Source organism: Emiliania huxleyi, assembly GCF_000372725.1.
Source record: "Emiliania huxleyi CCMP1516 unplaced genomic scaffold EMIHUscaffold_1026, whole genome shotgun sequence".
Classification (NCBI taxonomy): domain Eukaryota; phylum Haptophyta; order Isochrysidales; family Noelaerhabdaceae; genus Emiliania; species Emiliania huxleyi.
The window spans coordinates 1-12322 of NW_005202263.1; the positions used below are offsets into that span (position 1 = coordinate 1).

Consider the following 12322-nt stretch of genomic DNA (forward strand, 5'->3'; position numbering starts at 1 on the left):
GGGAGGGGAAGTCGGGGAGGGAAGCGCCGTGCACCGTCAGCTCCCCCGTCGGCGCGTCCTTCAGATTGACGCGCACCCGGCCGCGCGCGAGCGCGTTGCGCGGATACCGCTTGTCCTACGACGTTCGGCCGCCGGCTCGGGTGGGGCGAGGCGAGCGGCGGGGCGCGCAGAGGCAGCCGGCCACCTCGAGGGCTGGCGTGTAGCCCAGGTGCTCAAGCACCTCGGCGATCTCCTGCAGCGTCGGACTCTCTGCCGCGTGCTCCACCGCGATGCGGCGGCCGTCTGCGAGGCTCGCCTTGGAGTCCAGATAGACCTATGGCGGCGTCGAGCGAGGGTCGAGGGGAGCGGAAACCACGTCGTGGCGGCTCCGAGCCGGCGCGCCGGGTAGATGATGATGCGCTTGTCGTGCGGGTAGTCCTCGTAGCGGCCGGTGGAGCTGGCGGGGTTGGACATGCCCGCCGTGTAACACGACAGCAGCCCGCTCGTGCAACACGGCAAGCAGCGCGCCGAAGCGAGGTCCAAGCAGCACGTGTCGCAAAAGAATTCCCCGGTTGGTTGGTTGTGCGTTTTATGCCGCGCGCGGCGACGCGGTGGGCAGCGGGCCTCATCTGCACAGGGCTCCAGGCCCCAAATGACGCGTGAGTGTTAGATTTGTTTGGTATTGGTATTGCTAAAAATCTGTCATCTGCCGGCTCCTCCGTCTGCGGCTACGACTCCGAAACGCCAGAGGAGATTCAGAATGAGGCACTCTTCCGGGGATCCCGGGCTTGCCGCGCGTACGGCTTAGGCGAATAGTTCAAGGCTGCCGCGCAAGACGAGCGGCTCGAGGGCACCTTCGGCGAGTGAGTGGCTCGACGAGCAACCGTTCGAGGTGGAGCCTGCGGCTACCGCCCGGCTGCTCAAGCACTACACGCGCTCCGGCGCGTGGGTCGAGATCAAGCCCGGCAGCCCTAGCCAGGCCCCGCGCACTTGGCGCGGAGCGCATTTCTTCTCAGTTCAGAACTCGGAATTACCTTGCGCGCGGGCGGAGCGCGTAGCGCAGGCTGACATAAACCACGGACGACACAGCGGACACCGAGCGAGCGACGCGTCGTTGGAGCGCCTTGTCTGGGCTCGCCAGCCAGAAGGCGCACGATGGCAGGAATTGAACCCTCGCACGCGCTGCTTGGCCGCAGGATCAGGCTGCAAGGCCTCGTTGCACGGCCTGCGCTCAACGACCGCTCGGGCGTCATAGTCTCATTTGATCCAGACAAAGAGCGGCTTGGAGTTCAACTTGACGCAGTGGACGACAAATCGGAAGCCATTCTCGTCAAGCCTGCCAACGTGCGTGTGGGTATGCGGACCGCATGGGATGTGCCTTCCTACGTGGATCGCACCTTCCCAGAAACAGACCAGGTGCTCTCGGGGAGTGCTGCTCAAGGATTGGCTAAGAGTTTGCAGTCGCTTTGTGGCAATCGCATCACGATTGTGGATGTGCGCCTTCTTTATGGGCAGATGTTCACACCGGAGGTCGACCGCTGGGTACAGGACGGAGTAGCTTCGTGTCAAGGACCAGTGCCGTATGGTGAGAAGCCGAGGCGTGAGATGCTTGGAAGGGGTGCGCTGGTCTTCATTTGGGTCCCTCCTGAGGATGCACTGGCATTCAAAGCTTACGTGATCATAGACGGGCGGGACACGAGCATAGCAGTCGTTTGGACTCACATTGGCCCGTACCTCGTTCCTCCGTGCTACCTCACCGCCAAGGAGCAGAAACACGTGCTCCGCGCCGTTGTCTATTCCCTGATGCAGTCAGCTATAGTGGAGCGTCGGATTTATGTGTTTCTTGCACTCTCCGAGTTTGTTCGCATGGAGCTTTTGAAGGCATCAGAGTTGGACCTTTGCGAATCGATGCTGTGCTTGCAGATCGAAGCGTACCTGGCTCTCGCAAAGACGCAAGGCGATGCCTGGACCATCGACGCAACGCTGAGCTGTGGCAAGCTGGGCGAGTACTATGAGTCGCGGGGCGAATTTCTGAGAGCCGCCGACGTCTACAAGCGAGCTGTATCCCACGCGTCCCGCAAACCCCACATGTGGGTTCCTGGTGGCCCAAGTGGTTTGTACACATGGTGGTCCTACCTGGGTCTCGCCTTCAAGCGTGCTTGCCAGTGGCGTGAAGCTGAAGTGGTCTACAATTCTGCGAAATTGGCGATCGCTCAGTACCCGCAGACGGCAGCTGAAGCGAGCGTCAACAGCGCAACAAACTATGTCTATTCGCTACTCATCAGGCTGTATCGAGATTCAAAGCAGTTTGAGAAGATGCAGGATGCATTTCTATGTGCGTTCGGCGCGTGTGGTGCTGTCGATACATTCGGCTTCGACAAGCAGCAAGGCGATGAACTGACGAGCCCTGCTGCCGCCAACAAGGCATCGGGACGTGCCTGGATCATGACCGGCAACACACATCAAATTGTCGAGTACGAGACGAATTTGTTTGACCGTCGGATCGCGCCAAAGATGAACCCGAAGGCTCCCGCACGAAACAATATGGGAGCTGAGCTGGCCTTGAATCATCTAATGAGGGATCTGCGACTGCAGAAGCCGCAACGAGGCAATGCCTGCGCGAGCTGCGGCGCCGTGACCCGACTGAAGGCTTGCGCACGCTGTGAGGCGGTAGGCTATTGCTCCAGGGAATGTCAGGCTGCCCACTGGCGTGAGCACAAACGGCTCTGCAAATCACTGCGAGGTTCGGTGAAAGAATAGGTGTGCTTGGAGGGAGGAACGAGATGTGACTTGTGAGGCCGGAGTGCGGAGACACAGACAGCACCGCAGCCGTACGCGCAGCCGTACTGCATACAGCCGGAGAGACAAAAGACGCCCATGACGCATGAGGCACAGGACTGGCGCGCACTGGCACTAACACACACAAAACAACCACGGGTATCTCCGCTTTGTTTCTTTTTTCTTTATATCCTACTCCCTACCTAGGGCCAAGCGCTTCGTCGTTAGCCCCTACTTCCCCTACTTCTGATTCCCACACGGCCGCGAGACGAGCTTACAACCGAGTAGTGTTGCCGCGATCTTGGAGCAGGCGTGCGACCGAAACTCGAAGCCGTCCACAACGTCGACGTCCATCGCCGGGCCGGCCTGCGACCGAAACTCGAAGCCGTCCACAACGTCGACGTCCATCGCCGAGCCGAAAGCACCGTCACTCGACCTCGGCCTCTTGCGGCGCTCCGCCCCATCCCTGGCGCCGGCGCCACACGCCGCGCAGAACCACTCGCCCTCGGGTGCCGTCGTTCCCGGCGGCAGCTCGAACTCGCCATCGCAGCCGTCGCACACGATCGCCTCCACAATCTCGTCTGGGTGGAGCGATGCCGGCGCGAGAGAAGAGCGGACTGCCACCGCCTCCAGCACCACAGGTGCTACTGCCGCCTGCTGCCTGGCCGCAGCACGTCCCGGCGCCGACGGCCGCGTGCCTGCGGCGTCGTCTGGCGAGGAGGCAGGGTATAGCTCCCACAGCACCGTGCTGAGAGGCTCCCACCGAGTCTCGCCGTCGTCGTAGAGGACGTAGTGCGTGTCGTCGACCAGGGACACGTCCTTGACGCGTCCCGAGTACCACGCGTCCTCCTCCGGCCAAAAGATGCGCACGCGCCGGCCGAGCACCTCTCGACCGTACCGCGTGAGGGTCGCCCTCGCCACTGGGGCGGCGCACCCGACACGGCGGCTCGTGCGGCGAGGAACGGGCGAACGGCTCGACTTGACCGCGGCGGTGTCGCTCGCGGGCAGACGAAGTGCCTTTGGCTGCCCGCCTTCGGCCGCCGCCTCGCACGGCGGGCAGACGAAGTGCTGCAGCTGCTCCGCCTCGGCCTTGGAGAGGCCGACACACTCGCCGTGGCACCATCGGTCGCAGGAGTCGCACGCGACCCACGCGCCTTCGAAAGGGAGGCTGCTGGTCGGCAAGTGGCGATCAGTGCCACAGAAGCAGTCCGCCTCCGCCGCCGGGTCCGAAGCTTCGCTCTCCGTGCCGCTCTGCAGCCCCTCCGCCTCCGCCGATGAGAGCGACTTGACCGCGGCGGTGTCGCTCGCGGGCAGACGAAGTGCCTTTGGCTGCCCGCCTTCGGCCGCCGCCTCGCACGGCGGGCAGACGAAGTGCTGCAGCTGCTCCGCCTCGGCCTTGGAGAGGCCGACACACTCGCCGTGGCACCATCGGTCGCAGGAGTCGCACGCGACCCACGCGCCTTCGAAAGGGAGGCTGCTGGTCGGCAAGTGGCGATCAGTGCCACAGAAGCAGTCCGCCTCCGCCGCCGGGTCCGAAGCTTCGCTCTCCGTGCCGCTCTGCAGCCCCTCCGCCTCCGCCGATGAGAGTGAGAGGAGAAGCTCCCTCTCCTCCACCCTGCACCGGTGCAGCTCCGCCTCGAGCTCCGCTTTCGACACGTCCAGCACCGCCTTGGACGAGAGCTCCAGTACCACCATCTGGTCACGGACCGCCTTGGCGAGCGCCTCGGTCGATTCGATCGTCGCCTGGGCGAACTTCCGGAGAGGGTCGGCGGCGAGGTCTGGGTCGGAGGCCAGCTCCTGCGCGATCTGCTGCTCCATCCCGCCACGTCTCAGCCACTCTGTCGCTGCCGCTGACGCCTCGACGGTCCGCCCGAGGTCGGCGAGCGCATCACGAACCACTACGGCCTGCAAGCCGGTGGGCAGCTGCAAAAGGGCACTGCGAGAGACGGCGGGCCCGCACGCAGACCCACCCGTGGCCACCTGCGGCTGCGGCTCCAGCTCCGCATACACTGGTGTTGGTTTGTCCTCGCTCCTGCTGGCAAGCGCTGCCGTCTGGCTGACCGAGAACTTGACCCGGCATGAGGAGCACGCAAGGGCCAGCACGGCGTTTTGCCCGCTGCAGGCGGGGCACACCTTCGCTGCTCTTGCAACGCAAGGGTCGCTGCGTGCCTGCTGTTGCGAGTCGCTGCGCTGTCGCAAGCGTGGCGGTCTTGCCTTCCGAATAATGTAAGATCCGCACGCAGAGCAGATTTTGCGCGCCGTCGGATTGATGGCGCCGCACTGGCCGCATTTCTTTGTCGGCGTCACCGCACTGCCCGCATTTCGCGGACGTGGGTGTCGTTTCGGAACGCTGAGCGCCTCAACGAGCAACTTGTAGTGGGCAAAGGCGTCGGGCGCATCCACGGCTACGGCTGCGAGTGAATCCATCAGCTCGGCCATGCGTGGCAAGGCTGCCAGCTCCTCCGTGCTCGGGCCGCCGGCAAGCTGTGGCTCCGCCGTCGGGCCGCCGGTAGCCTGTCGCTCTACCGTCGTCGCCTGCGACTCCATTAGCTCGCTGGCCAGCCTATGCTCTGCTCGTCTACGCTCGCCGAATGAGCGGCTGGGCTGTGGCTCTTCGTGCGGCAGAATGGTAACAGAGAGATGGGCGACGCACGCACGAACCCGAGGCACAGTGCATCGAGATTGTGGGCGTCTGCTTTCTTTTTCTTCCAGCTCCCATTTCAGTTTACGACCGCAAACCTGGCGAGTAGAGGCCCTGCCCACCCCAGGTTTGACAGGTTACCCTCTCCGAGTCCCATGGGGCAGCTCTTTCGAGGTCTCGGAGTGGAAGTCTCTGCTTCGCTCACGACGCGCGAGGTGGCCCAGACTCTCAGGCTGTCCGGAATTGACCTCACCAGACAGAATCGAGAGGCGCGCGCAGTACCTCGCCAGGCTGCCGTGCTTTTATGCTCTGCTCGGCCATGCGGCGTGCCGGTGCTCTGCGGCGACGATGTACTGTTGCACGTCTCGAACCTCCCGCCGAACTCGACCTGCTGCGTCCATCGGTCGGGCAGGTACGCGGCGGCGCCGCGCGGCCGCCGGTGGAGCTGCACGCCGACGTGATCACGCCCGCAGAGGAGGATGCGCTCGCAGCCGAGGCAGACAGGTACCTCCGGGCGCGACGATACGAGGCGGGCCACTTCGACGGCGTCATCCGACACTACCGCGAGCTCCAGCGGCCGCTGCGCTCGTGGTCGTCCGCCTCGCGCAGCCTCTTTGATCGAGTGGCGTCGCTCGCCGCGCTGCCGTCGGGCGCAGAGCTGCTTCCAGTGCACGTCCTCGACCTAGAGGCGCACGGCGAGATTTCGCGGCACGTCGACCACGTCGAGTACTCGGGCGGGCCGCGACTGACCACCGCCCGGCGTCTCGCAAGTGTCGCCAGGCTGCGTCCGCTGTGTCGTAGGCGAGAGCATCGTCGGCCTGTCGCTGCTCTCGCACGCGGTGATGCTGCTCCAGCACGAGGCCGACCCGGCCGCCGCCTTCGACCTGCTCCTGCCCCGCCGCTCGCTCTACGTGCTGCGCGGCGAGGCGCGGTACCGCTGGGCGCACTCGCTGCCGCTGCAGCCGAGCTTTGAGGGGCAGAGCCTACCTCCAAAGTCGCGCCGCATCTCTGTTTTACTGCGTGATCGGCCGCCGAACGAGGTGCCGCGCGAGGTTTAACCAGATATGTACAACCCAAAATTACCACTGAGGGCTCTCTGTGCAAGAACGGAGACGGCGAGAGCCAATAACATCCTTGCCCTCTAGAGAGGATACAGTAACATGATACAGAGAGTGTCCGCTCGAGACGGACTCCAAGCGTCTGGCGTGTTTCGCGTGTGCTTTACGTTATTCTTTCAGCACCGTATCGAGCAGTCCTTGCGCAGCGTCCTCGCCCTTGATGCCGTTGACGACCTTTCCGGCTCCAAAGGGCGCCGAGTCGGTCCGCGGCCCGTCGCCGCCGATGCGCACATTCGGCCCCATTGTGCATTCGTCGAAGCACCCGTGCTCCGTGTGGCTCATATCCGCCACCTCCACGAGCACATCGTCGCGCCCGTCCGCAAGCTGCTGTAGAAGCTCGAGCGTAGCTGCCGAGCCACGCTTCTTGCAGTACTTGTTCATACAGACCTCAACTCGGACTGGGGCGGCGGCCTCAGCGGCACACAGCCGACCAGCCCGCGCAGCAGGCTGCGGTCGGGCGGCGCTGGGATACAGCGCAGCGCCGAGCCGCGGCGAGAGGGCCGAGGTCATGATCGCCAGCAGGAGCGAAGGCATACCGAAGGGCGCTTGGGTCTAAATTTCGTGCGGTGTGTCTCAACCTCTCGCAGAAAGAAAGAAAAGCGCCATAAAGGGAGGGATGGGAGGACGGCACGCCGCCACCACACAGGGATTTTAAGGAGAGGAGTGTGGTGTTAGCCGTCGCCCACCCTCGGGCGTCTACCACTTCCTATCTCTCTCCGCAGTTTCTCACCAATTCTCGCAGCGACCTTCATGCCACCTCGCGTTCTTCCCACTCTCGTCGTTCTCTCTCCTGCTGTCTCTTCCCCTGACTCATCGCTCTCCTCGGCCTCGTTCTGAGACGCCGCTGCCGTCTGCCTTGCTCTCGCTGCTTCTCTCGCCGCTCTGCGTAACTCCGCCCTCCTCGCGGCATAATTTGGCCCCTCGAGTTTATCGAGCTCCCCTCGCGCAAGGACCACATTTCTGACTCCCACTCCGATCATTTGCCTCCAAGTCATGTCATTGCTCAGGTCCACTCTCGTTTCGAGCACTTGTACCTCAACTGTCGGTGTTGGCACTGGGGTTCCCTTCGGGTATATCGTGACAGCTGACGGCGGGATTTCCACTGGTGTTTCGTCCTCCTCGGGGTCGTCTTCCCCGGCTTCCTTGCGTTCGGCGTGGCTTACCCTCCATGCCGTGAACAGGCGCCTTATCCACTCTATATTCTTCTCTCGTTCCTCTGCCCGTGCCTTGGTCTTGTCGTTGTTTCGCACCCATGTCTGTATGGCAATCGAGGCTGCCTTCCCCACTACCTGTAGTTCACTCGTCACCTCTCCCGCGAGCTCCCCTCTCTTTCTTTCGGTTATGGTGTCCGTGAGTGCGGGCAGCGTGCAGGCAATCACGGGCGCTATTTTGTCGTACTCCCCTTCGGCGAGCGCTCCGAATCTAGACCCCATTGCCTTTAAGGAGGTTGCCGTCTCAGGGATGTAGCGGTGTCTTTTGAGTCCGGCGCCGCCCGTTCGACTATTGCTGTCGCCCTCGCCGTGTGTTTGTCTAGCTTCCGCATGAAGTGACGCGCCTCTTCCTTATTTCCAGCGCAGCTGCCGCTCAGTATGTGCGCCAACGACGCCTGTGGTGGCTCACTGTCTTCTTGTTTCCAGTCGTCCCAGTCTCTCAGTTCTCCGATTCTCCTCCTTGCCTCGCGCGCCTCTTTTGTGGCCTCATCCCTAGCCGCCTTGCACGCTCTGCATCCCCAGAACGCGCTTCTCGTGGCGGGGCCCCTCATTCCCCGCTTCTTTTCCCCCTCTAGAATACGCCTGTGGTGCGCCCCATGTGGCACCCCGACCTGTTGTCTCACCCTGGCCCCCAAGATCGTTTTGGTCGTCACATTGTGATCCCCGACGTCGTCAAATGTCGCCCGCCTGTCCTTCCCCCCGTTCTCGTCTGGTAATCTCATCTTATTGTCCCATCGATGCTTCAGGCTGGCTACCGCCACTTCGCTCCACAACCGTCCCGCCACCCCTGCCGTGTGCGATCCCGGCCTCACCGTCTTTCGAAGTTGTTCGCACACCCACTCGTGTGCGCTCTGGCGCATGTGCCCGTACGTCCGTCGGTCCGATATCTCCCTCTTCTCCGGGTCTTCTGCCATCTCCTTTCTCACTGTGTACATGCACGGCCGAGTTCGCACCGCGTCCCGCACCACTTTCGAGGCGTCCTCCGCGTCGTTATTTCCGAGGTATGCTGTCGCCACCGCGTCGGCGTATGCGTTGCAGGCTATTCCCACGTGTGCTGGCACCCACATGAAGACCACCGCCTCTAGCTTCGATCTATAGTAAGCAATCGCCTCCAGGAGACCTCCTCTCTCCCAGTCCCTCAGACCTTCTGGCATCCCTTTGCGTGCGCATTCTCAATTTGCTGCAGCGCGGGTTTGCAGTCGCATAGCACTAAGCACCGCCGCGTTTGCGCATCGCTCGCGCTCGCCATTTTGCGTAAGTATGCGAGTATCGCGTACATCTCCGCGTCTATCGGCTCCCACGTGTTTGGCAGCTTTCCTCCCCACATGCCCGCGCCAAAGGCTGTCCGTATCTCCTCTTCATCACAGGGCCCGATTCCGTTGGGATCCTTTACCTGTGCGTCTCCCGGGACGCGCTTTCCGAATCGTGTCGTGTCTCAACCTCTCACAGACCAGCGCACAGCGCCATAGGAGTATTTTCTTCCTTGTGTCAGTAGGCGTCGCAATGAGTCGCAATTTTTTTCTCGTATGCTTGCCGAGGTGCAGTCGAGCTCTACCGGTGTGGGATGTGGTGTAGGGGTTGTAGAGACCTCCGAAAAGCCCTCGCAATCGCTCCAGATGGGTCCACCGGGGACGATCTCGAGCCCTCTCCGTGGCATCACGAGCCGGTGTGAGCCTGAAGACCCAATATTCGTGCGGTCTGGCACAGTTCAGACCTGCTACTGGTAGGCCTGGGCCAGGAGAGCGACAGAGAAGGCGAGGTGGTAAGCTGAGAGCAGGAAATAGCGCTTCGTGGCACCTGCTTCGCGACAAGGTCACACGCGGACTCTCCAGCCTCTCAGCTCACGAGCTCGCCTTCTCTGTCGCTCTCCTGGCCCAGGCCCATCAGTAGCACAGGCCCGAGCTGTCCCGAACCGCACTTATCTTGGGTCTTCAAGCTCACACCGGCGCGTGATGCCACGGAGAGGGCTTGAGATTGTTCCCGGTGGACCCCATCCGAGCCGATTGCGAGGGCATTCCGGAGGTCGTTATCGGCGCCACCAACTGTGAAATGTCCCGACCCACAGCTTTTATGCACCAGGCGCATGGATGAAGTCATAACATGTAGGCCTTCTCTCCCGAAGTTTTGAGCAATAGCCGCAAAAGGCGCTTCTTAAGTGGCCGTTTCGGAGCACCGTGTTGCCTTCGGTGGCAACGGTGGCAGGGTGGTGTGGCGCGAGAACAACCTCGACCCGCGAGCCCTTGCTTGGCATGCCAGTAGGGGCATGTCATGCCGTGCCAGGAAGGTCGGTATTTCCACCTCTAGAGCAGCCTGGCAGGCGGTGAGACTCAGCGAGATTACTGCGTTTTGCCGACTCGCGCCCCGTGCTGCACGAGCCAAGGCGCACGTCAGGCACCGTGGGGGGCGCGCACGATTGTCTGACACCGTTCATCCGACTAGAGAATTGTAGTACGGAGTCCGTACTACAACCCCAAAGTCGGACAATCGATTTCAATTGCTCTTCCGCGCCCTCCACGGCGCGCACCGTTCTGGGACTTGCACACCCCTCGCGGCCCGTCTGCTGGATATGGAGCCGACATCACTGCCTAAGCCTCGACGGCTCCATGGCCGGCATGTTGGGTACTATACGGGCGGCGGGAAGTGCGCTTCCTGCCAGGCGCTAGCGGTGGAGCTTGGCTGGCTCGATACTGTGCACTCAGGCCCGGAACCAGACGGGCTGCGTGGTGACGACGCGCCGGATGCCGTGCCGGCCGACAAGATGCCCGACGCGACGGGTGGGACCATGTCAAGCCGGACGGGGCGGTGTTATTTAGCCGCAAGTCTTACCGGGAATGCACGCAGCGCCAGAAGGCCGCGGTGTGGCTCTGCGAAGGCTGCCACACGCACCAGCGCACCACAAGCATGCTTGCCCGGAGGACCGGTCTCAGCTGGTTGGGTGAGCGGTGGGGGAAGATGCTGTGCAGACCGGAGTAGTGCGTATTATCGCTTCTAGCTACGGCGCCACCGACCATGATATGTCCCGACCCACAGCTCTTATGCACCAGGCGCATGGATGAAGTCATAATATGTAGGCCTTCTCCCCCGAAGCTTTGAGCAATAGCCACAAGTGCCGTACGAAAGTGTGAACAGGTTGGAGCAGCAGCTCCTGAGCACGGCGCCGCAGGCGCCTGTTGATAGGTACAGGTGATAGCCCCCTGGATGGGCAATGCATACGCCTAGTTGGGCCTCCGATCGCCCGACCGCGTCCCGGTGCTCTGCCGTCGGATTTGTGACTCCGCCGCACCGCGCCGCGGCCGGGGGCCCTCCGGAGGGCGGAGGCCGAGGATGGCCGTGACGGACCGGGACGAGCTCTGGGGAGGTGGAGTGTCAGTGTATATATTATAGAGACCAACCATGTCCACAATATCTCTCAGTCTAGCTAAGCCAGGGGAGGCGATTCCGGGGCCGTGCATCAGCTTGATGGTGCTTCGCCGGCGTGCGTCCCGGAGCGGTCCCGGACGGGCGGTCCGGGGGAGGAAAACGAGGGACAGCGCCGACGGCGCTCTGATTCGACTTTTTACTTCAAACAAAGCCAGCGCGTGCGGTAGCCACTCGGGATTTTGTCAGATCGGCGTGTTCACGCCTGGATCGTGTCCCTCACAACCTGCCCAACCATTCCTCCAGCAGAGTAATTCTAGGCCGCACGTCGTGGCACTATGACGGATTTAGACGTGCGGCCGCAGGCGCAGCGCGCCCGCCGCAGCTCGGCGGTGCGCGCGTGTTAGCGAGAAAGTTGCGGGAGAGCCATGCCCGACTTTTCGAAGGCGAGGCCTCTGCGACGAGTGCCAGCCGCGCTCGGAGCGGAACAGGAAAGAGAAAAAGAAACCGGGCTCAGGTTGGAGAAATGGAGGCACAAACAACGCCGGTCGGCGGTGGCGCAGGCCCTCCGGACAGCGTCTCGAGCGCTCCCGCAGGCGAGGCCGGTGCCTCCCACGCTGTCGAGATCGACGCGGAGCAGGTAAGCGAGCCTGCGCGGCTCTCGGAGGACCAAGTCACCGAACTGCCCGAGCCCACCCGCAGCCAGACAGAGATCATCCGGCTGGTGCTCGAGGCGATGGAGGAGCGCGGCGTGAACCAGACCTTCATCTGCGGCCGGCTCGCCCTCTCCCCCGTGTACTTCTCCATGTGGCTCAAGGAGAAGCAGATGCCGGCGCGGAAAAAGTCGCTCTACGCGTCGGCGTGCGAGATGTGGGTCGGCGACGAGGCCTTCTCCATCCGGAACGCGTCTCTCACAGACACCAACCCGGCGCAGGTCCCTAGCCTCGGCCGGCCCACCAGCGGCGGCGGCTTGCGCGCGCGCGGGAGGGGGGGGCGGGGAGGGCGCGGCCGCGGCCGGCCGCCGGCCGCGCGCGGCAGCGGCGGCGTGGGCTCTCGCGGCCGCGGCGACGGCGCGGCGGCACGGCGGCTGGCGCAGCCGACTTCGCTGCACGGGATTGTGTCGGAGCTGCTGAGCGGGCTGCCGAGCGTCGCCTTCCAGCTGGTGCGTCCGCGGCGTTCGCGGCCGGATGCTGCGGCCGACGGCGATCCGAGCAGCTGGGGCGGTGTGGGGGAGGAGA

At 63.3% G+C, this 12322-nt stretch overlaps 3 protein-coding genes across 3 annotated transcripts; 1 reads left to right on the plus strand and 2 right to left on the minus strand.

Moving 5' to 3' along the window:
- Window positions 1-34: 34 nt before the first annotated feature.
- Window positions 35-310, minus strand: EMIHUDRAFT_77625 (hypothetical protein; the record flags this gene model as incomplete). Its single annotated transcript, XM_005793164.1, has 2 exons — window positions 35-115; window positions 185-310. Coding segments are annotated over 2 exons (207 nt in total), but the record flags the coding sequence as incomplete, so codon positions are not given.
- Window positions 311-5717: 5407 nt separating this feature from the next.
- On the plus strand, window positions 5718-6456 carry EMIHUDRAFT_251025 (hypothetical protein; the record flags this gene model as incomplete). Its single annotated transcript, XM_005793165.1, has 3 exons — window positions 5718-5730; window positions 5872-6168; window positions 6200-6456. 3 exons carry the CDS (start codon window positions 5718-5720, stop codon window positions 6454-6456), a joined length of 567 nt encoding a protein of 188 aa, XP_005793222.1.
- Window positions 6457-6525: 69 nt separating this feature from the next.
- EMIHUDRAFT_372775 (hypothetical protein) lies at window positions 6526-7077 on the minus strand. The gene has a single exon (XM_005793166.1). The coding sequence runs from the start codon at window positions 7048-7050 to the stop codon at window positions 6625-6627; it is 426 nt and encodes a 141-aa protein (XP_005793223.1). The 5' UTR covers window positions 7051-7077; the 3' UTR covers window positions 6526-6624.
- Between the last annotated feature and the right edge of the window lie 5245 nt (window positions 7078-12322).

Coding starts and splice junctions, on each gene's coding strand:
- EMIHUDRAFT_372775 (XM_005793166.1), bottom strand. CDS start 7,050: ATGCCTTCGCTCCTGCTGGCGATCATGACCTCGGCCCTCTCGCCGCGG.